Source organism: Nylanderia fulva, unplaced genomic scaffold, assembly GCF_048542155.1.
Source record: "Nylanderia fulva isolate GAGA-0341 unplaced genomic scaffold, ASM4854215v1 Scaffold18, whole genome shotgun sequence".
NCBI classification, from domain to species: Eukaryota; Metazoa; Arthropoda; class Insecta; order Hymenoptera; family Formicidae; genus Nylanderia; species Nylanderia fulva.
Genome location: NW_028190055.1, coordinates 1,320,410 through 1,345,327, shown reverse-complemented (window position 1 = coordinate 1,345,327; position 24,918 = coordinate 1,320,410). Strand labels below are relative to the sequence as shown.

Genomic DNA, 24,918 nt, shown 5'->3' with positions numbered 1-24,918 from the left:
GAATTCGCAAAGGATAAACTCGATTTGTGCCGGTTCGTGTGCCGCCAACCGCGTTACTTTATGACGTAACCGCGCCCGTATAATGTAATCGACGTAATACAACATACTGTCGCGGAAACTACGCTATTCGGAGCGTCAATTGTTCTGGGATAACGATAGGTGATTAGAGAATCACATGTATGTATATACAGGGATGTCCCAGACCTGCATCACACGTTAATGGGAGATTCCCGAGGCGATTTCGAGACCATTTTTTCTCAGCGAAAATGTCCAGGCATTCAATCGTTTTCGAGTCATAAACGATTGAAGATAAAAGCTTTTTTGGAAACTAAGCCTTGGAAAAATTTATTATTAACAAAGCATTTTTTAGTTAATTTCAGGTAAAGTTTACTTTAATAGACTTTTAATTTAAGGATTAGTTATTTAATTTAAGGTTTAGATTGAAAATAAAAGCTTTTTCGTAAACTAAGTCTTGTAAAAATAAATTAACAAAACTACATTTTTTAGTTAATTTCAAGTAAAGTTTACTTTAATAGAGTTTTAATTTAAGGCTTAGTTATTTAATTTAAGCCTTAGATTGAAAATAAAAGCTTTTTCGTAAACTAAGTCTTGTAAAAATAAATTAACAAAACTACATTTTTTAGTTAATTTCAAGTAAAGTTTACTTTAATAGACTTTTAATTTAAGGATTAGTTATTTTATTTAAGGCTTAGATTGAAAATAAAGGCTTGTTTGTAAACTAAGTCTTGTAAAAATAAATTATTAATAAAACTACATTTTTTAGTTAATTTCAGGTAAAGTTTACTTTAATAGACTTTTAATTTAAGGATTAGTTATTTTATTTAAGGCTTAGATTGAAAATAAAGGCTTGTTTGTAAACTAAGTCTTGTAAAAGTAAATTATTAATAAAACTACATTTTTTAGTTAATTTCAGGTAAAGTTTACTTTAATAGACTTTTAATTTAAGGATTAGTTATTTTATTTAAGGCTTAGATTGACAATAAAGACTTTTTTGTAAACTAAGCCTGGTAAAAATAAATTATTAACAAAACTACATTTTTTTAGTTAATATCAAGTAAAGTTTACTTTAATAGAACTTTAATTTAAGGCTTAGTTACAAAGATACATTATTTCAAACATTGGGAACATTAAAAAAATGATGACCTTTCTCGACATTTTCGCTGAGGAAAACTCGTCTCCAAATCGCCTCAGGAATCTCCCATTAACGTGTGATAGTAGGTCTGGGACACCCTGTATATAATGGAGGACATCAAAACTACTACTTTTGAAATAAATAACCTAATTACACACACACGGCTGATAAAAATTGATTACGATATAAAATATCATTATAACAAATCTAAATGTATAATTATGGTTATATGTATATAAGTTTTTTCATTAAGGAAAAAAATAATGGAGAAAATAAATAAAATAGACTCTAAGCTTATAATATAATAAAGAGAAAACGATTAATTTATTATATAAGAAATAATAATACAATTGCAGGATATTTGATGAAATAAGTATTCCAAGTTCACCACAATATCAATTATAGTATTATAGAAATAATATAAAATTATTTCTTGATTGACCAATTCCTATGCTAGAATGCAATCTCTGCTTATAAGCTACCATTCTCTCATCGAATGATTCTTCCGACTACAATTAACATTCTAATTGCTCTTAAATAATACTGGCACGGGATTCTTTGTTGATTATCCGCCGTGACTCAAAGTGACGTGGAAATTCCATTGTAAACGGAGCGTCAGCCGTGCAATGTACTCTTCGTGTTATCGTCTTACAAATTAAGCGGAAATATCGATAATTGTAAACGGAAGAAGAGATAAACGAGAAACAGGAAATTTCATATCACGGAGATACCAAAGATCTTCTTACATTGGAAACTTGATTTGTACTATCTACATCTTGCACGTAGTGCAGCATCATTTATGTATACATAAATATATATTATGTAAATCGATAGTTTTGGAAATCAATAGCGTACATTATTTTCTTCTTAATTGTAAATAAATATTTCCCGAATATTTCGATAAATTTTAAAACATGTAATATGTATCTACAATAAATATTTAATGGACTGTATTCTCTCCCTTTGTGTATTTTTCTAGAATAAATCCTCGTACGCGTTGTATACCTGAGATCGTTAAATATAAATAAACAAAGAGGGAAAATGAATTATTCGAACCGTGTATTTCTGGTACGTTTTTTCTCGAATATAAATTTCCATTTCGAAAAACAACGCAAACCGAGGACATCTTATAGCTTCCGCCTAATCGGCACGAGTGTTCAATTAATTCAGGAAGAAACTGGCGAACGAGGTCAAAACAACACTCTCCTGTTTACATCGGAAGATTGTGCGAAGGTTGAAGAAAAATATCATTAGCCGAGACTATTTCGCCATTGGGCTCTGAGCTAAAACAATATTTTTTTTCCACGCCATATGAAAGACGTGAACTTTTAACTTCAATAATTAAGTTACATTTTCTAGAAAATGTATCACAAGATTAAATGTAAGAGCAAATGAAATTCATTACTGCGCATCGTTATATAAATGAATGTATAAAGTCCATAGTCAGTTAATTAATTAAACTTTTATAAATTAAAAAATAGGGACGCACTATTGATCATACAACTACTTTCCAGAACATTTTAATTATTCATTAATATTAATAAAAATTCAAAATTAATTAAATTTAAGAAATATAATTATACAAATTTTTTTAGTAATTAAATAAAATTTTAATTTAAAATAATTTTAATTAGAAATATCAAAGTTGAACATTGTAGCAGTTTCATAATCTTTGGAGGGAATTTTTCAAGGGCTTATTTAGACGTATCTAAACCTTTCGCGATATGCTGTAATTATACTCGAAGGTCGCGATATAATTTTAAACAAACGTATATATATATAATACGTATTCGTAGCGCGTATGTCGACATTGCTGTGTAATTTAAACGCATGTAACGTCTCGTTATACGTATTGACTTCGTCGTTAATCGACTTCGTAACACCATCTGCAGCGAACGATTCTTTGAGGTGATCGACTTATTTGGCATGCGCGATTTCCGGCGGACGGCTCTATATGCATATCCATTTCGTTAATTAAAGCCCACCCGCTAAAATCGCGGCCTTCACCGATGAGACAGACCATTAAATTGGAATGGCAATTAAAAGCAGGGATTAATTTTCTGACTGCGTTTTACGGCATGTATACACTGAAAAAAATCCATGTACTTTTAGATGGAAATTATACTAGTTCAGAACTAGAAAAGTTACTTGCTTATCACTGTAATTTTTTTTCCATTTGTTTTAAAGTGAAAATACATATTAATATATAATAAAAATACATGTAAAATATAGGTAAAATTACCATTTTTATGCAAAAATCATATGTAATTTTAAATTTACTATTTTTACTTTATTAAAATTTTATTTTATAAGTATTTATCTATTTTATTTATAACATTATTTTATAGCATTTATACATTTCTAACATTTTCTATGTGTAATTACATGTTCAGTGAAATATTTTTAATTTTGAAAATATTTAAAAATATAGTTCATATAAAATTACGTACAATCTGTAATCTTCCATGTAAGTATCAATATTGCATGATTATGCTAGGTCGAAAAAAACCTAGCTTAATCATGTAATTTTACATAAATATTTTTTTCAGTGTAGCGCGAGCCAAGTCGCACGCTGCGGTAATCATTACGCGTTAATTACAAATTTATAAATCGTAAACAATGCGCGGCGCGGTAGCATTATAACATAATTATATAGAAATTATTAATATTTCAGCGTGAAAACAAATATTTTTATCTATAAAATATAATTAAATATATATAATAATGTTATTATTGCTTATAAAATTAATATTATATCGATTGACATATCAAATACTATAAAAATAAAAAATAAATTTTTAATTTTATTATAGTGTACATTTATACTTAAAATAATATAAATATGTATATTTCAATAAAGTTTTCTATATACATACAATATTAATTAAAATAAATTTATTTTATTATTGCTTATATAATTAATATTATATCGATTAACATTTTAAATATTATAAAAATTTATTTTTTTTAAATTTTATTATAGTGTATATTTATACTTAAAAAAAATATAAATATGTATATTTCAATCAAGTTTTCTATATACATACAATATTAATTATAATAAATTTATTTTATTATTGCTTATATAATTAATATTATATCGATTAACATATCAAATATTATAAAAATTCATTTGTTTTTAAATTTTATTATAGTGTATATTTACCATATACTTAGAAAAATATAAATATGTATATTTCAATAAAGTTTTCTATATACATATAATATAAATTATAATAAATTAGCAAGATATTGGTATAAAACATACATATAGTATAAATTATAATAAAAAGATTATTCAATATATTTATTTTAATGTATTGCAAATTCTTTCATTATTCTTGAGATATAAAAGTTCACAGATCAGCATTAAATTATAATATCATTGATAAAGTAAAAAATGTAATATGCTACGATACTTTCCGCAAAATGTTTATCACTCTCGTGTTATCACTATTATTCGCTAAGCGACAATCTTTTCTTTAACAGTTCGTCAGGAATTATTAGATAAATAATCATTGCTATCAATCGCTGACTCACTTTCTATCTTACTAATCGATGTTTAACCGTAACTTCCGCGTGCAGAATAAACGATTTGCCGCGAGCGAAAAGTGAATGTATTACAAGATATAATGAAGTTACTGCTATTCGCTTTCGTTTTTCATTTGCCAGATATCCGGAAGAAAGAGCAAGCTTTAAGCATTCGATTGTATTTTTTTCAAACTTGATCCGTAGAGACTCATTCAATTTTTTGTTATTTGGCTATTCTGAAAATGTCGGAAGATATTTTCGTCAAGCAATAATTAAATGTTACACTAAAGATCAAGAATTTGGCAAGTAAAAGAATAAGATAAATCTGAAAATTTGATGTACGATGTGTGATATACAAAAATCATCAATTCCAAAATATTATATCTAATTTCAATTAAATTAACAGATAAAATATAATAAAATTTTAAAATATAGTAAATCACAAAACATGAATATTGATATTATACAGTTTTTATTTTTTATATCTCGACCTATTTATAAAATAAAAAAAAAAATAAAAAAAAATAAAAAAAAAATCTTGTGTCGAATCAAACACTAGTTTATGAGGAAAAAATGTATTTCTGGCGCAGTTTGAAAAAATAGCGGCAAGAAAAATGGAGAATGAATGAAATCTCACGGCGCAAAAATGCGCTCGCGTTGGCGGCAACAAGTTAGTTTACGTTGCAGAAGTCATAGCATCAACAAGCCTGGCTCGGCTATTAAGCAACACAAACAGCTGTTGTGCGTTGTTTGGCGCCTTATTCCGAACGTGCCGTCTCCCGATCGAGAATCGTAACATCGACACTGCCAAGTATTCGCGAGATGCGAGAAAAGATACAGAGAGTTGCAGTCTGGGTCGCGGCCAGGTTTAATGAACGCTTTGGAAAACAAAGCTAGACGACGGAATAAACAATGGATGTGCACGTACGTAGAAATCGAATATATTGAAAGGCACGGTCCTACCACAATTTTCTCCAACGGCTATCGCGATTTACAATCTGCGGATGGAGCGAATTATATCGTACGCGAGAGCGTGATGATGATAGGTATTTAAATGAATTACCGAGATCGGTCAGTTAACCCACACAATCAATGCCGTCTTGCGGTCCTTTCGACCTCGAATAGTTTCCCGTTGTTCCTAATTGACTAAATCGTTTATCATCCGCCTTGCATATATAATCAACATTTTATCAAGCATTCTCATCTCATTTTCCGCTGGCAAACTCTGCGCTCAACACGTCAATCCGGAAAAACAAATTGCCAAGAGAAACGTATAGAACAACCTAATAAATCTGTAGGTATAAAAAAATTATAATTTCAACATATAAATTTCTAAAAGTGTTACAGAAGCTAAATTACTTCATCTTTATTATTGAAACAGGTGAGAGACTCGCTCCATCCAAGATTTACTCGGTTTGACTTTCATTATTCAATATTTTCGCAAGAAATCGCGCATAACGACGAAATACCGTTAGTCATTAGCGCGGTTCGCGTAAAACGTGAAACATGGGAGTTCAGTGCATTCTTTGTGCGCGGAAAACGTTCAAAGTGCATTCATAAACTCTCATACTTTTTTTTCTTCAATTTTTCTTGACGCGCTGCCAGAACAGAGATAAAAATTCAACGCGAGTTTTACATTCGCGATAACACCATGATTGACGTCATCAGTTTCGTGTTCTCTATACGCAAATGCCGCCAGTTAATCAACCGCGGAGGAAAAATTCCATTAGCATTCTCATTTATATTTATAGTCGCGCACCGGTAAACGCGAATTCACTCGCTGTCAAACGAGAGCGTGCCGTTTGTCACCAATGATGTCATTCATTATTCTATTACTACAATGTGTACACGCGGTTTTGTTCTCCTTAGAACTCGTGAAATTGATTATACAAATAAAACAGTCACCAGAAGTGGTACTTTTCTCATTTTAATTTTTACGAGGAGTTTCTTCATCCTTAAAAAAAATTAATCGTATATAGAAATTTTCATTCGCGACACAGTCGCTCTATATTTAGCTAATATTTATCTAAACATTCAGATCAACGTTTAAAATAGATCCCGTAGGAAAATATTCTCCCCTCTCTTTCTCTCATTAATTATTCAAGCAAACAGAAATTAGAAATTAATTCCTCGTCGCGGCTTTTCATTTTGTCGATTTTATCACGCGACGACTTTTCGAAAAAACAACGACGTCGACATATTCGATATAAAAACACGTGCGAGAGCAAGTAGCGGCGAGCGTAAAATATATAGCGCACAATTTTCACCGCGGTTTTTTTTCCGCACCTTTTTACTGCAAAAGTGCGAACGACTTCGCGTGGCAGCCGACGCGTATCAATTTTCCCGAGCTGCCGTTCGTTATGAAATTCACTGCTCCGAAAGAGAGAGAGAGAGAGACCCGCGTGTGTTTCGCCGCATTCGTAACACGCGGCTCGACTTTCTAATAGTCTGCAACGTAGGAATCAAGCCGCGCCGGTGCAAACGCAGGGCCGAACTCCCGACGTGTGACGCGGTCTGGCCTATCGTCGACGATAATCTCTGGCTCGATTATTGACGTCGATACACAACACCAGGCACATACTGACGAGGCGGGTTTTTTCCATCGCTTTATAATCTAAATCTAATCCTGCACTTTTTCATCGTCGCGCAGATATCGATTGTGTAGACTTCAGAATAATAAAAATTAATTAATGATAAAGAAATCGTATTGTAATTTAATTGTTTTCTTCGATAGCGAAAGGATTGACGATAAGTATAGTGGAAATCGCGATTAGTTAACGCTCGACTTGTAAACAATATGGACAACGATTCACGTTTCGATCCTTATTGCGATAAGGGAATATTTAAAAATATGCACTGAAAAAAAGTTGGTTAAACCTTTTAACTGTATAAATATTTTATTAATTGATAACATATAAAAATATATTTAAATTAAATATAACATATTAATCTAACAAAGCGTATATTTGACTTAAATACTAATATATGTTCAATTAACAAAATAATAATTTAGTCGAAAGGCAATTTCTTTTTCAGTGTACAAATGATATTCAGTAAAGAAATGATATAAATTTGATAACTGCATGTCCACACATGACTTTGCCTCTCCAATTGAACATATAAAAAAATATTGAAATTAAATATAACATACTAATCTGTCAAAACGTATATTTCACTTAAATACTAATATATGTTCAATGAACAAAATAATATTCAGCAAAGAAATGATATAAATTTGATAACTCCATGTCCACACATGGCCTGTAAAATATGTGACTTTGCCTCTCTATAATTGAACATATAAAAAAAATTGAAATTAAATATAACATACTAATCTGTCAAAACGTATATTTCACTTAAATACTAATATATATTCAATGAACAAAATAATATTCAGCAAAGAAATGATATAAATTTGATAACTCCGTGTCCACACATGGCCTGTAAAATATGTGACTTTGCCTCTCCAATTGAACATATAAAAAAAAATTTAATTAAATATAACATACTAATCTGTCAAAGCGTATATTTCACTTAAATACTAATATATGTTCAATGAACAAAATAATATTCAGCAAAAAGAAATGATATAAATTTGATAACTCCATGTCCACACATGGCTTGTATAATATATGAAAGATGACTTTGCCTCTCTTGATATTTACGCTACGTATTTCCTATTTTATTAAATCTGTTGTTGCGCCGCATATAATCGGCGTTTGTTGTTCCACGTAAAGTTGCACGTTGTTACGCGCCGTCGTAAAAGCACTCTCTCGTCGCGGCTGCATTTTTAAAGCGATAAAGCGGCAGGATGCGCGGAATCCTGTGTTCCGCGGAGATGCGTCTCGGCGATTTTCTACGACCCGTCCCTGAGAAAGTCGGTCTACGTTCAACCTGTGTAAAAGTGAGATATCGCGTAATCTCTCCGCGCTCGTTCCTCGCCGGTCGTCGTGAGAGGGCTTATGCATTTCGTTAGCTCTTGCGCGTCTTCGGCGTCTTTTCAACCGCGCGCCCGATGCAAATGCAACCGCATTTCGCGCATTCACTATATACGAGTCCAAAACTGGTTTCGAGCTGACTCGTAAAAGAACGCGGTAAAAAACTCATTAGAAATTCAGCGAGGTTAATTGTACACACAGGAAGTGGTAATGACTTTGACGAGACTGAAAATATAAGCCATTTAAAAAAGCATTGAATTATATAAAAGACGAAAATAAAAAAAAAAAAAATAATGAGCTATGCATTTAAAGAAGCCATGATATTTAAATTAAAAAAAATTCATTAATATGTAAATAATTTTGTATAATATAAAAAAATGACAATTTGAATAAAGCTGCAGATGTTCTTCTGGGCTTCTTTTCTATCGTCGAATGCATCTGTTCGTTTCTAAGATGCAGATGCCCCGTTACAAAGTCTAAACGCACGCGAGGCTCTTTCTCCCATCTCTAATGATCGATTTTACTTCCGTGCTCGCGCAACACATCGCGACGCTTTGACCTAAATTACCAATTCCTCGGAGAAAAATGACTCATAGTTTTATTACGTGCGCCACTATAAACACCCGACGACAGAATTTCGTCAACTATCTCGCGAGGATTAGTTCTTTCCACAGAATGGATATATATTCATATCAACATGGACTCGAGAAAACGTCGAAATTGTAAAATTTTTATTGCTGCTACGTACACACACGCGATACATTTGTTTGTCGTTGAAAATGTTCCGGTTTCATAAACCGTTCAATTTGAAAAATTTCTGCACGAAACGAATATGGATGCTGCGTACGCATTTATCTCTGTATATTCAACTTCAAAAATTCTACATCGCTGTGAAAGCTATTGTATACGAGCTATTAATAAAAATGTTTTTGAAACACATAGAAATACATTATTTTGTTTTAATGTCATAAACTAGTGTCTACAAATGAGACAATAATTGTCCAAGTTTACCAACAATTACATGCGCTTCAGTTAGTTGGATGTGTACACAAATATCCCGGAATCACGGTCGAAATGTAACTTCCGTATGGAAAGTTTCATCTGCTCGCGATATATAGTATGTGTTACGCGATTCGCGACGCTATGAAATTCATATCCGGCGAAATAAAAAAAAAAAAAAAAAAAAAGGGAGCACAAAAATAGTCGAAGAGACCATCAACTTAAAAAACTTGCTCGGATCGCCATAAAAGACGTCGGAACGATCAGAAATGGCGGAATCAGAGCGTAACGGCGTGTCCCGTCTCACTCAATTGCGTCGCACGCATTTTACGCAAGCGATCGGCGCATAAGGACACACCTTGCGTGCTTAAAGACGACGGAGTCTCACGACATAAATGGCACAACTGCTTAAGGTAGCATTGTCGATCGCTCGTCCATCCGTCAGTCCAAAACACAATTCGTATATATATTTTGTGGAGAACTAAAATTAATTTTCGATATTATATGTGAATTTTTTTATGATTTTGTATTTTAATAATTATATTGAAGAAGACCGCGTGCGGTTGAAACGTTTATTTTATTGTTTTAGAATGACTATTTTTTACGGGAGTTTTAGTATTGAATGATTGTAGCTTAATAATTTATACATGAAATAAATATAATTGCTCGATAAGTTGGCCTTTTATTTATCACTTTTTGTATTTATATATTTTGTGTTATACATAGAAAGAATTTTTTTCTTAGAATGAAAAATCGTTATAACCGTGGGACAATATTAAGAGTTTACCACAATAAAAATATTAATATCTATATCAGAATAAAATATGTTCGATAATTTTACTATGTACGTCATTCATATTTCTTATCGTGGTATTAAAAAAAATATATAATAAAATTCTTCCAATATCATATTGTCTCACGATTTTCAGGATAAATTCTACGAGAAAATTCTCTCCACGTCGAATATTTTAGAACACAATGTATAATAAAAAAAATTCGACAAAATTTTTTACTTAGCTCTCTCTTCTCTCTATTGATTCTCTTACAAGAATTAATTTTTTTACACTTTTAAATTTTAATTGCGCTGAGCTTGATTTTTAACGAACCATTGTACGATTAAGAGCAGAATTCGCGTTTTCATAAATTAAAATAAAAAAGAAATGTATTTTACAGTTTGATTAGATTAATTGCATGTCGCTCAAAGACAACTTAAATATAGAAAACTATTCCCATATTTAATCACAAAGAAATTTCAAGTTGACAAACTCTGACCTTTAATAATAAAATGTAATTTTATATAGAAATTCCAGAATGATATAAAAACCGCCAAAGAAAATATTTCGAAAAATCACTGAAAAATATTCTATCAAAGTTTCATGTTAATCCTACGAAATCCTCATATTCTTTCCTACCGAAGTGACTATAGTCGCTTCATCGAGCATAATAGCACTGATACTTCGAGTGCAATAATCGTTGTCGTTTGCATAACATATATATAGCTAAAGCGCAATAAAGTTGTCGAATAAAATATATAATCGCGTCTAAAGACACTAGAGGAAGGAAAGCAACAGTCGCGCGTGCAAACACGATTATGCAAAGCCTTTTCTATAAGATGCGAACGATATGACACCCGGTAATTTCGTGTCGATCTATAAAAAAGACGGTCGAAGAGGCTCGCGAATTATGTAAGATCGCAATGTATGTATGTTACATGTGTAACATCTGCCTTCAAGGTTCGACATCGTATTGGCTTTTGTGTACAATTAATTGCTACATGAATATATGCGATGTGGTCCTTTTATCATCTGTGTAAATTATCATTATTGTACGATCAAACATTCCGCGACAGTTTTAATTAAAATAATAATGAAGTCCGAAAATAAAAAAAGCATATGCGTATGATAAGATAATGCTTTCGAAAAGCTGGTTATATATCGTGGATATATTGAGAGAATGTTATATTTGAAAATTTAAAAAAATTTTATATAAAATATGACATGGGTCAAGATAATATAATTAATTGAAAAGTATTGAAGCTCTAATGTAATTTAATAAAATTTGTTATATATTTCTTTGCTTGTGAAAGAAGGAGAGAGCGGGAAGAAGCCGCGAAAGGTAAAAAGATAACGAAAGGGAAGGCTATTTTAAGACATTCGCGACCGGTTTGCGAGTCACAAAGAGGCTCAACTACATCCTTGTCCCGAGTGATCCATCCTGACGAGCCATCATTTTTTAGATCGCCCGAATTTCATTCACGCAAAAAATATGACAAAAAAAGAGAAACACATTAAATGATCGCGTCGAGATTAATGTTCCTTTATTTGGAGCAATGTATAATAAATAGAAATATAATAAATTAGTTATAGACATAATTAATTTCTCAATTCATTAAATTATAATTTAGATGTTATAATTAGATATACAAGAAGATTATAATTGATCTTTCTATAATTTCAAGTTAATTTTCCATATTTTTTTAATCGATAAAAATTACGGAAAAATAAACCTGATAGAAACAAAATAATCAAATTTTCAGGGTTTAAACAGATTTTTTAACAACGTAAAAATTTAACGACAGTAGCGTTGACAATGAGACTTGTAATGAATCGCACATATGACAAAGGTTATCAGTATTATGCTGATTAAATAATGCAAACTTGGTTATCAGACAGTGTCAATAACGGAGTCGCGGAATGTTGACAATTCAAAGTACAATGATGGAAGATTTAAAAAATGAGTATTGGTTCCGGTTCTACAGAAAAATTACTATATATCACTATTCGCACGGTAAACAAGAGTTGTTTATGATTTTTGAAAACAGTGTGTGAAATATTCCAGTTTTAATATTTCATCGTTTTGCTAGAATTTTAAATGCACTTCATAATAAACAGTAAATAAATACAGTAAGTATTCATAAATATATATGTATGTGTATATACAAATACAATTTTGGATACATAAATTATTATATATACATTATTATATATATATACATATTATCTTTCGAAAAAAATTTATATAATTATTTTTCTAATTAACTATTATATTGCAAGTTAAAAAATAATTATAATACATGATATAATAGTATAATATAATCAAACTCATTTTTAAAAGAAAGAAATTAATCACTAAACTTTTTATGTGAGAAAAATCAAATGATTTAATTGATTAATCAGATTAATTCCCTCTTTAAAAAAGAAGGTGTTTGTGCTGTTTATGAAATATAAATCCTGCAATTAGCCCTAAAAATAAAATAAAATACTATTTTTTTCCAGATTTCCCTAATATTTGAGAAAACGTGCATAAGTTATGTTACGCGATTAAAATAAAAACTTTCTACGTTCGATTATTCGTCGAGCATGTTCATCGGAATAATAAGTTCGGTTCCGCTAGCTTGGATAGATTTTATGGCGAATTGTGCAGGCAAACCGGCGGTACTTTTCACGATGACTTCCGCGAATAAGTCTCTCGTAGAGAAATCGCAAGATCGCAATGCAACAAGGAAACTTTCATGAAATTTTCTCGAGACACTGTGTGCGTGGAAATATTAAAGTGTCGAAAATTCTATTTCCTCGTAATAAAAACGTCACATTATTTTCGGTCGGAATAATGAATGAAAACAGGATGATGCCAGAATTTAATCACGAGCTAATATCGGGACCACGAAAATCTTATTTATATTTTTGTTTTGCGATTAATCTCTTTACTGTGTTTCTCATTCGAAATATCCGTTGTTTCTGTTAATAATATTTCTCACTTCAAACCGTAGAACAAATGAGCTTTTTTATTCCGAGAAGAATTTTCTGTTTTACGGAAAAAAACAGATTACGTGTTTAAATATTTGTACTCGAATTTTAGATACTGATTCAGCTGTTTGGAGTAAAAAAAAAAAAAAGGTCTTGTAATACTCCGCCTGCCAGCAAGTATCATTTTTAAATTAAATATTTTCGGAATTTTCGAAATTTCCTTATGCGCCGTTTCTGCGTTGCGCAAACATCTGCGATTTATCGTTATTTCTCGCAAAATACCGTTACGACGAACGTGCCGTTATCTAAAACGGTGATGCTTTCTCATCGTCTGGTAAACGACAAAAGATTTTCTCTATAGCCCAGATAATGACTTGGATGTAACAGCGAGATATTTCCAAACTTCCATTTATTTATATACAAGTAAAATATTTCCCTTTAAAATCGCGAATTCATAATTCGTTTATTTATATAAATCAATATACACAATAATCTAAAGACCGATAAAGATACGATCTAAAAAATGAACTGTAAGTTATTTATATCTGCGGGAAAATACGATGATAATTTGAAATTATTGACGATACAATATTATTATTGTAACACGATGGTTATCTGAAATTATTCGGCGATGCAAATTGATTGCAATATCATATTTAAAATTAAATCGACGTGACATCGTGGAAGACATAATTTTCATGAAATTATTTAAAATTATTGAGAATTAATTCGATATTGAGACTGCACCGCTATCTTAATTGTCCGAATTGGAGACAGAAACACAAATATATATCAATGTAAAAGTCACCGTGAATTGGGTAATAAAAATTTGAGATTATCGCGTGTACCAGCCGAAATCTCGTTTACTTGAATTTTATTCCCGTTTATTTCTATCTTAATTTTTTTAACCACCGCGAAAAATGTTTTCACGCAATTTACGCGGCGACGTAATCATTTGATAATTATTAATTATAAATGAGTACATCATCCGTTAAAATTAACCATGACATTTATTTATCAAATAACTGAGCGACGTAAATATGATGAAATAAATTATTCAGAAAGCAATATTCGCCATGCGTGGATCGCAAACTTCTTTCCTCTTTATGCAATATTATTAGATAATAATAATATATATGATAATATATTCATGACTTTTAATGATGTTTAAACAACATCTTTTCTCATATGCTTCATTTTCTTACCTCGATTATCCTTTTAAAACGAAACCACCACATCAGACTCCCAGAAGTCGCTCGAGTGACTAACAAAACGTTCGCGCAATAATATAACAAAACTGTATAATCGCGAGACGAATAAATACCTGACGACCGAGTCCGGTACAAAGATGTTCCACCAGGACGGTCTCTTCTGCCTGGGATAACTTTGCGAGTAAAGCCCTTCCGTGCTTCCGGTCTGCGAGGGAACACCGGACACGCCCTTCCTCCTCTTCCGATCCAACTTGGGCGGTTTAACAAGCGGATGCCAGGACTTGCGGCGACCCTTCTTGGCTTCCTGAATCGCGCGATCGCAATCCTCGTTTCCCGGTAGCTCCTGATTCTCCTCCAGCAGATCCTCGGACACGTAGAACACCGAGTTTCTCCTGCCGCTGTCGCTGCTCCTTCTTTTCTCCTTCGGCTTGTCTTTCGCGTCCTTGGCGTTGTCCTTGACGACGCTCTTGGCACTGTCCCTGTCTTCGAACACGCTGGCTCGACGAGCCTTCTGAAAGAGGCTGTCCCGTCGTGCCTTCAGATCCTCGAGGACGCTGTGTCGGCGATTCTTGTTCGAGTCCCGCAGAATCGCCGCGTTCTCGCGCGGCCTGACCGCGTTCAGGATCCTCGCCAACGACGACTCCTGCTCCATCATCGCCGGGATGGAGTTGGTCGAGGCGAACTTGGTGGTCGCGTGACCGTTCTGCGGCTCGTTGGTGCTGATGTACATCTTGCTCGCTGTTTCCATCCTAGCGGAATCTCCACGTGCGACCGACAAACAGTTCACAATCGCGTACTGCGCATCGCAGAGAGTGGTATCTTGTATCGGGGTCACGTCTAAGGTCAACTCGCGTCTAGATTAAGTATTTACTCGGCTGTAGAGACCGGCGGCGTTGAGAGATGCTGATTTCCTCAGCGATTCCGCCTAATGCCGGGTTAATGTCTTATTGCGACAGCGAGGTCGTCGAAGACGAGGATGAAATCAAATACAAATCGGGGATTCTTGATATCTTCTGTCAGTAGAATCGATTCGGTTATCTCGCGACGGCGTTGACCGAATTAGTGAAGGGATTTTTCCTATACTCACAGATTAGATATATATATCCACGGACGAGAGAATGAATATACACGAGAACGAGTGTCTTGCGGTTGATTCAACATTACACACTGACGAGAGAGGTTTCGCCGAAGGTTACCACTTTGCGGTGTGCGCAAACTTCAAAATACCAAAGGAAATCTCTCGTTGTCACTGTCAATTTGGTCGAACGTTACGTACCGGCCGATTTGGATCTATACGTGAAATTCACGATTCCAATCGTGGCGAGACGATAATCGACTTTTCACATCGACACATTGACCTGGTTCGTTCGAGCGGAGAAACGAGGAATGTACTCGATGATAATTATCGATTATGGGGCGAACGTCATTTTTCACGAGGATAAAAAGAGAGAGAGAAAGAAAATAGGCACGCGGACGACGAAATGGAACGTTAAAGCGCAATTGGCGGCATTAATTTAATTCCACCTGGCGCGGCTCGTCGTCGGTGAAAGCAGCTGAAGCGGTCGACCGCCTTTTCACTCCCGACGCCGACGACGCTACCAGATAGACGTGTGTGCACGCATATTTGTGTAAGTGCTCCGAAAGTAGAGGGGTATATATATATAATACAGCTCTATACACGATTATTTAACCCCAGACAGACTCGGCCGCTTATCTATTTATTTATCTCTGCGTGTGCCTAATCTAAGGCGAAGAACTGCTCCGTTTCTGGTCACCTGTCATCATCATCATCAATTAAATAAATATATATATTCCTCTTTTCCGTTTTTTTTTTTTTTTATTTCATTTATTTTCTCCAAACATGCACGTAATAAATAACAGACTCTTTTCTTCACGTCTTTTTTTTTTTTATTCCTTCCTCGAGGTTACTCGCTCTCGTTGTCGGACGAACGGAAGACACGCACGCACATCACATGTATAGGTATGTAAATATTCGCACGTCGAAAGGATCGAAGGCGCGGGATGAAACTCGAAAGGCACGTTCGATCGACGGCCGTCACGTGAATCGAGTATCGCAGCAACTAAGCGCGTACGAACGCGACCGCTTGTATTTATACGCGTACTGTCTGCCCGGTTCTCACACTCTGTCTTTCTCTTTCTCTCTCGCTCTCTCTCTCTTTCGCGCCGCATCCCCCACTCAATGTCGCGATGAATACGCGTACACAGACGGGAGGATACGCACAAGATCCCGTTGATCCTGCGGTTCGTCCCTCAACCGGAAGAGCCACCGGATCTTGCGTGCACGAATCCTTATAACGTTTTACGTCACCCCGATGTGCTTTAAAAATATATTATCAAGAGAGAATATAAAAACGTCCTGCGAAATTTTTCATACGCTCCGCAAAATATCTCTCGCGCGCCTGTGTCCTTTGAGCTTTTCAAAATATTAATACGCACATCCGTGTTTTGAAATAATAAATACTGTATGGCTTATTCCAGGATTTATATGTCCCTGGTGCGACAGAACGATGTTAACTTTAGATGATCACGGTCATTTTGGTTTTATGGGTGCTACAAACATATAGCTCTTTAAATATTGCACTTGGAGAAAGATGTCGGGATTGTTAAGAATTAATTTTAATTGCTTCCTAGATGCACTTGTACTTCCTGCGCTTAAAATAGGACGCGAGTATATGTGTGGGGAGAGATAAGCAAAAATCAATGAAAACTCATTAAGTAATAACTTTGAAGATTATTTTTTACGCATACACATATGCAAAGTCATTACGTAACTTGTTTTGATTTAATTTTCCGGGTGAGTTAATTTTTCTGCATCATTATCTACATATAAATCATATACAAACACTCATCATTTATACATATATAAATATTGAAAAAGATAAAGAAGATACAAAGAAGAAAAATTATACTAAAAAAAAGAAAACAAAAAAATGATAAAATATATATCCACATTATTATTTATCATGTATACAATATTGATTCAAATATATTTCAACTCTTGATCGCGAAATCATATTTCAAACTGCAACTTCTAGCATTGTCATATTCCGTAGAATTGCACGCTTTTTATAACCTTTTCCCAAACGACCTTAAACTCTCAATGTACGTCGAAAGCCTCGAGATCACGTCGCGGGTTCGACTTAACAAGGTAATCTATAATCGAGTTAATCAATCCGATAATAATCCATCCAACGATAGGGCAAGGCAAGAGATAATAACGGCGATCGCTCGATAACGAGCTGTCGATAATTTCATCGAAATCATTGTTGCGTTAGAATCCTCACTGATTTCTGGAAGAAAATGTGTAAAGATTCTGATTGCATCACTTATGTTATCGATATCTTATAGCGCAATATTTGCAGACGCTCGCATAAACTTATAACATGAAAACAAAGTGATAAATCTAAGGCCAACTTATCGAGCTGAATATTCGAGATGTTCAGTCAACTACCATTTATTACATGTATAAATTATAAAACTACAGTCATTAGATATTAAAACTAACGCAAATTACAATCATTCTATAAACGTTTCGACCGCACGCGCTCTTCTTCAGTATAATTCTTGAAATATAAATTCATACAACTTCACATAATATCGGAATTTAATTATAATTATTCAGAATCGAGAGTCTTTGAGCAATTAATTCGTCATGTCCAACAATGTTCGCCTCGATATGATCTCTGATTTTTCTCAGATCTCGGATAGTTTCATCTTGTCAAGAAGGACTGATGATAGCGCCTACGGAACGGGTTAATTTCTCGCATATTAACGATGAAACTATCCGAGATCTGAGAAAAATCAGAGATCATATCGAGGCGAACATTGTTGGACATGACGAATTAGAACACGCGTTAATTGCTCAAAGACTCTCGATTCTGAATAATTATAATTAAATTCCGATATTATGTGAAGTTGTATGAATTTATATTTCAAGAATTATACTGAAGAAGACCGCGTGCGGTCGAAACGTTTATAGAATGATTGTAATTTGCGTTAGTTTTAATATCTAATGACTGTAGTTTTATAATTTATACATGTAATAAATGGTAGTTGACTGAACATCTCGAATATTCAGCTCGATAAGTTGGCCTTAGATTTATCACTTTGTTTTCAATATACGAGCGACAATTTGTATTAATTTATTTATAACATGAAGAGCACGTCAATTTTAGATCGGACAATTTTATCCGAAATATCTATAAAATATAAATTAATTCATTCTAAATACCAGGAATTGCAACATTGTGACAGATACTATCATCACGTGTTTAATACAGATTTCCACTTGAAACCTGATAAGACTATTAATTGATCCTAACGATAACAATCGTTCAATTAAACGTCGTAAAACTCACGATTTATCGACGTTTAGGGGCACATGAGTTCACCGATAAGCAGATAAACAATGTATTCGTAGGGAAAAAAAGAAGCTCTCGCAAAGCGAGAAAGATCGTACAAGTGACGCGTCATTAATTGCGACTGATCTAAACAAGGGAAAAAATGGCGACAAAAATAGAAAAACGGATTCCGAGAAACTCGATTGTGCATCCGAGTGTCGAGACTCGAGTGTCTCGATATTCCAGATATCGCTGCTCGAGCGGCCACTTTAGATCGATTACGCAATTCGCGATATCGGGGCAGCCGTTTAATTCATGGTCGGCTGCGAGATATTTTTTTCCACCGATCGCCCATACATCTCGACGTCCCGCGTGATCTTGACCCGTTTCCGGACCAACGAGAAAAACAACTACACCTATTTGTTTATGCGATACTTTCTTCAATTTATTTAGGGTTGCTGCATTGCATCTCGCGAGCGTTCTAATTAAACAAGCGCGGCATTCTAAACTAAGATTTTAGATTTTCATAACTTCGTCATTCTATTGTTTCACTAATTAATTTTCTGGTGCTCTATTAGAATTTTTATTTAATTATATCAGTTTTTTTATTATTTTATTTTATACTTTATACGCGAATAAAAACACAACTGTAATGATGTATCAACAACTCTCTCTTAGTTCACTCTTATTTTGTAGAAATAAATTGTAAACAAGAGTAGAAGAAGAAAAAGAAATTCCGTAAAAAGTACGATGGATTTGACGGATCCGCAAATTATGTTTCTCACTGTACTAATTAAAAAAAACTTTGACTTAGCTCTCCTGTCAAATATCATTAAAAATAAACTTTAGGTAAACATCAGAGTTTTTCGCTTGTTACATTAAATTGTCAATTGTGTAACGAGGCAGCATTTTACAAGGATCTTCACGCGAAATTACGAGTTTGTCGTGCACGTGCTTTTTCATTCTATATATATCCCGTGTCTATTACTCAAGTTTTAATTGCAGCTCGGACCTGTTCCCGAGAAAGAATTTAACAGAGGGAAAACTTTGTTAATCAACTATATATATTTCGGCGATAGCAGTTCCGTGTATATTCAGTGCTCCGGAAGATACTTGTACGACACGGGAGAAAGAGTCATCTCGAACAAAGAACGGTGCCGTTTGCCGCGGAAATTTTCTCTCAACGAGCGAGACGCAAGAAGCATATTCAACCCTCTACGGACGGACAATGAGAAGGTTCTAATTGGCTGAATCGAATTAAGAGTCCGAGCCGGTATTTTCATCGTTGCCAATTTCGTAATTGGACACGCGGTTGAATTGATCAATTGTTTCCACCGCGTTGAACATCTATCCGGCCTCTCTCGTTAAACGGGGCCTTCGTTAGGAAAATATACGCGGACACGCGACGGAAATTTCGCTTCGACGGGCGAGCGACGAGCGGAAATATCGTGAAAATGTACTGTGTCTCCTCGTGGCGGCCTTGCAGCTAGACAGCTGATCGCGCAGTGACATTCCCACGCTTGACGATCGATTGCCATGCGCGTGCGAAACCGCGATGTTAACTCGCGAGAAAGCGAAAGAGAGGTGGAAGAAATTATTTTTCAATAAATTTATCCAAAAAAATGTTTTATACATTTTAATTCTATTTACTTTAATATTTATGATTCATATCATTTTCTTATATATATAGTAAAATATAAAATTAATATTATTCATAAAAAGATGTATATTTTATTATTTGATCTAAAACAAAAATTTTGAACTGTCACAATTTTTTAATTATTGCAATAAAATAAAACAAGAAATATTAAAATGTCTATAAGAAATTAAAAAATTATATTAGCTTTTTGCGATTCTCTCTCTCCTTCTCTTACAATTGGACTTAATCAGGTCTAGTGGAAAATATACACAGTGTTATCTTTGCTAAATGCATTCATTGAGACTATACTCGCAGAAAAATGCTTCACGGTGACGGAATAATTTCGCGCATTACAAAACTGAGCCTCTGTCAACCGAGCACACCTTATCAGGGATATGTGTATACTCACATCGCGTATCGCGCAGGACAAGACAGGTTTACGATACAGCTACTGAAATCATAAACGAGACTATCTGTTTCCATTCGAGACATGACGGGAAAACACGACGCTTCTTCTTTCTGTATATCGAATAAAAGATTTTTATCTCTGTGTCTCTTTTATACACACACAATATATCAAATGTAATTATAAAAATAACACGATATATTTGATATGTTATATTTGACATGTTCTTTTTAAAAAACATTATCGACATTCACATAATATAATTTAGTTAATTTACAAAGGTATTATTATAATTACGAAGAATTATCTGCACATTCATCATTATATTGCAAATAAATATTTATTAATAAATTGAACCTGTATTTTATAGAATAAATCGAACAAAATTTTCCTCTCATTAATATTTCTACTTATTCAAACTTCTCTTATTTAATTACGACTCAGCGTAATCGCTATGTCGATCGAAAAACACAAGTCGTAGCAGATGTGTCCTTGATGAAGATATCTGAATTAAAAAGCAATACAGCATAAATCAGTTATGTCAAATTTCCTGGAGGCAACAGCGTCACGTGCCAATTTCAGCCGATAAGTCACGAACATATTTTGGCTGGGCGTTGCGATAAAAGTCGCTTATTTTTCATCGGAATACGTTACATCCGCGTTCAACGTTTCGCAAATTGGAGCATGGAAATTCGAAAAGGCAAATTGTACCTTCCTACGTGACCATCGATATATTCAACAGATGTACTATGCTTGAATACGAAAGGAATAAGTTGACGAGAATGACGAAAGCAAATTGACTTTTTGTTGAAATCTCTTTTCAATTTCAAAATATTATTGATACATTTTTAATATACATATAATCATTTTATAATATATATATATATTTAAAGTAGATTTAATTTACATTTTATGCTTAAATTCGTTAATAAAAAAACAAACATCGAACTTTTAATATCTGTCTATAACAAAAAATTCATTGATTTTATGATAAAATTTTTGACAACTATAGAAATTATTATATACAGATAATTTATTCCGATAATAAAATATTATAAATATTATCTTTGGAATTTATACTATTTATACTATTTTTATTACAAATTTAATAGTAGATTTATAAAGAGTATATCTTTTTTTGGGGTAAAAAGTTAAATAAATTTTCGTATATTTTATACGCGTTACCCGATAAATATAAAATCGTGTCGAGGAATTAAAGAAGCGCGTTTCGAAAAGTAGAGTAATGTAAAATTGAAAAAAAATGTAAAAATTATATCTTCCATTATGATTAAGTCTACGTATTAAACATCATTCTGGGGATATTATTGGACAGACTTTCGTGAACTTCGTATGTAGGCGGGATAAAAAAGATCGGTAAAACCCGTAACGTATCTGCTTGGTGCATCTCGTCGTAAAACGACGATTTACGGCTCGACGGAATTATAAACTTTCATCTCTAAAATTTACGCGAGCATGTGTAGTCGGATAAAAGGATATTTTTTCCAATGGCCTTTCGCGTGATTCTACGAAATCTCACATTTCCAATCGGTTATTCAAATATATAATAATTCTGATATGTAATTGTTAGATCTTTCAAATATGTATATATACACACACATATTTTTTATTAATATACCTATCTAGCCAAATATTTTTAAAAATCATATAAAAAATATATGTATAAAAATTTAATTTTCTAAATGCTTGTGTATTTATATTGGAAAAATCTGGAGCTATTGAAATTATATCAATTTTAATTATTAGTGTCGATACAGATAGGAGAAAAAATGCAATAGAATAATACAGATTATATCGTTTTGATCAAATAATTGAAAATCATTTAAAAAATCGCCTACATGTTAGTCATCGAAGTTATCGAATAATAAAAATTATTTTGCTGATTGATCAATTTTTGTCGCGCAATATTCCCAACATAATTTTTCTTGTACATGATTAATAAAAATTATATTTTATCTATTATTATCAATATTACTTTACTAACTGTCAAAGATAGCAAGATTAGAAAAATAAATAGTACTAATATTATTATTGTTGTTCCTGTTCTCCCCTCCTTTCATTCAATAAATATAAATTGTTTAATTAGAATTTATGTTAAATAAATATATATATAAACATTATATATTTTGCACGAACATATACGTATATATTAAAATTAATTATCTATAAAGTTAAATATATTATGAGAGGAATCTATATCCAACGTTTTACAGAGTTTAATATAAAAATCTTAAAAAGATGCTGACCATGTCTGTTTTACCGACTTTGAATTCAAGAGCTTTTTTTTTTATTGGCTATACAGATTGAAAAATTTTTCTCCGCAATAAAAGTGCTGACAATAATGAACAGGGAACGCTGTAATTTCGTATAAAAAATAATAAAAGTTAAAAAATTAAAGTTTTTTTATCGGCCTCTTGCATCAGCTCATAACAATACTTATTTAATACAAAAATTGTGCGGTTTATTTGTGTAATACAAAAGTTGTGCGGTTTATTTGTGTACAAAATATGGCGCTCTTAATAGAGATGACATAAAAGAATAATACAGAAGTAATAAAAATGAGATTAAAAACCTGTATCAAAAGATTCGTACTTGAATTAATTATGTATGTACTCGTATATTTGCGTGCGGAATCGATGTCGAGGTATAAAACAGCAAAAATTAGTTGCCGAACAGCGCTCCCCATTCATTATTATCGGTACTTTCATTGTTGAAAATTTTTCCATCTGTAAATTCAATAAAAAGTGAACCTAATCTAACTTAAAATCGGTAAAACAGAACTACAGCAGCATCTTCTTAGATCAAAACGTGTTCTTTAATTCGCGTGATAAAAATTGTTGCGTCATTGTCTATATGATATCACTTCACATAATAGAAAACCATCGTAAACAATTCTCAAATGTCTCATTAAGATATCGCTATGTCTCGCGAGTGACGCGCGCAGTTTGAAATAAAGGGATGAAATTGCCGACATATTTATAGCCGGCGGCTGCTTGTTCGTGCAAAGAACGACTCGTTGTCTACCACTTCCCGGAAACTTCGATTCCTCGTTCGGATTATTAAGAGTCCTTTGTGTTAGTCGATAACGAGATAAAGACAAAGAAGCACGCCGCGACCATCTGGCTTGAGAAAGCCTGTACCAAGCAGCATCGCTTTCTGCTTGACATTCCGCGCGTGCAACACCTGTCGAGGAATATTAATGACAACACATCATACAAAAGCATGAGAGGTGCACATTAATGTTGCATAACAAAAACGCCGAGCAAGACCTTGTAATCGTTAGCAGTATCAACATAATGTTCGTTAATGAATCTACATCGTTTTTTTTTTTAAATGCCGGTAACTCTTCTGACTCTATTAATCTTACTTTTATCGCAAACTGCAAATTTTTAAATTATCAACTGTGGTTATAAGCAATTAGCCGGTTATTATATGAATACGTGGGATATTAATAAGTTCAATCTTGATCGACTGTCTGGGTGATTGATCTGTATTAATTTTTAATAATATATTGATAATTAATCTCAATGCGGCAGAAAGTAAAATATTAATTTCTATTTTAAATCTTCTTCCTAAATATTTTTCCATGATTTCGCCACAATAACGCATAATTTAGTGATGCGCAGAAAAAATAATGCACTTTCTTAATGCTAAGATTATTCGAATATATAATAAACGTATAAAATGTATAGATTATTTCAAAGAATTCCATTCTTCTAAGAATTCTATTCTCAAAAGATATAAAGATATTGTTTTTATCATGGACATGACATAAAAATTCTTTTTAACTGAGTAATTTAAAAGTATTCCAGTATAATACCTAAGTATATAACAATATATAATTCTTAGTAAACCGTCCTATTCTTATAGTTTCGAGTCGTTATAATCTAAATATAGACTTTAGCTTTTATCTAGA

General features: G+C 33.0%; 1 protein-coding gene across 11 annotated transcripts in view; it reads right to left on the bottom strand.

Moving 5' to 3' along the window:
- Positions 1-24,918, bottom strand: part of mtd (TLD domain-containing protein mustard) — a 132,527-nt gene that overhangs the window by 57,338 nt on the left and 50,271 nt on the right. For 3 of the 11 annotated variants that reach the window (XM_029312393.2, XM_085481414.1, XM_085481415.1), the window contains exon 1: positions 14,692-16,677. The exons of 6 other annotated variants lie outside the window; for them this stretch is intronic. In XM_029312393.2, the coding sequence (XP_029168226.2) occupies positions 14,692-15,326 (635 nt within the window). In that variant the 5' untranslated portion in view covers positions 15,327-16,677. Of the gene's footprint in view, positions 1-14,691; positions 16,678-24,918 lie in introns of those variants that run through there. 2 more of the 11 variants (XM_085481416.1, XM_085481417.1) reach the window with 1 other exon arrangement.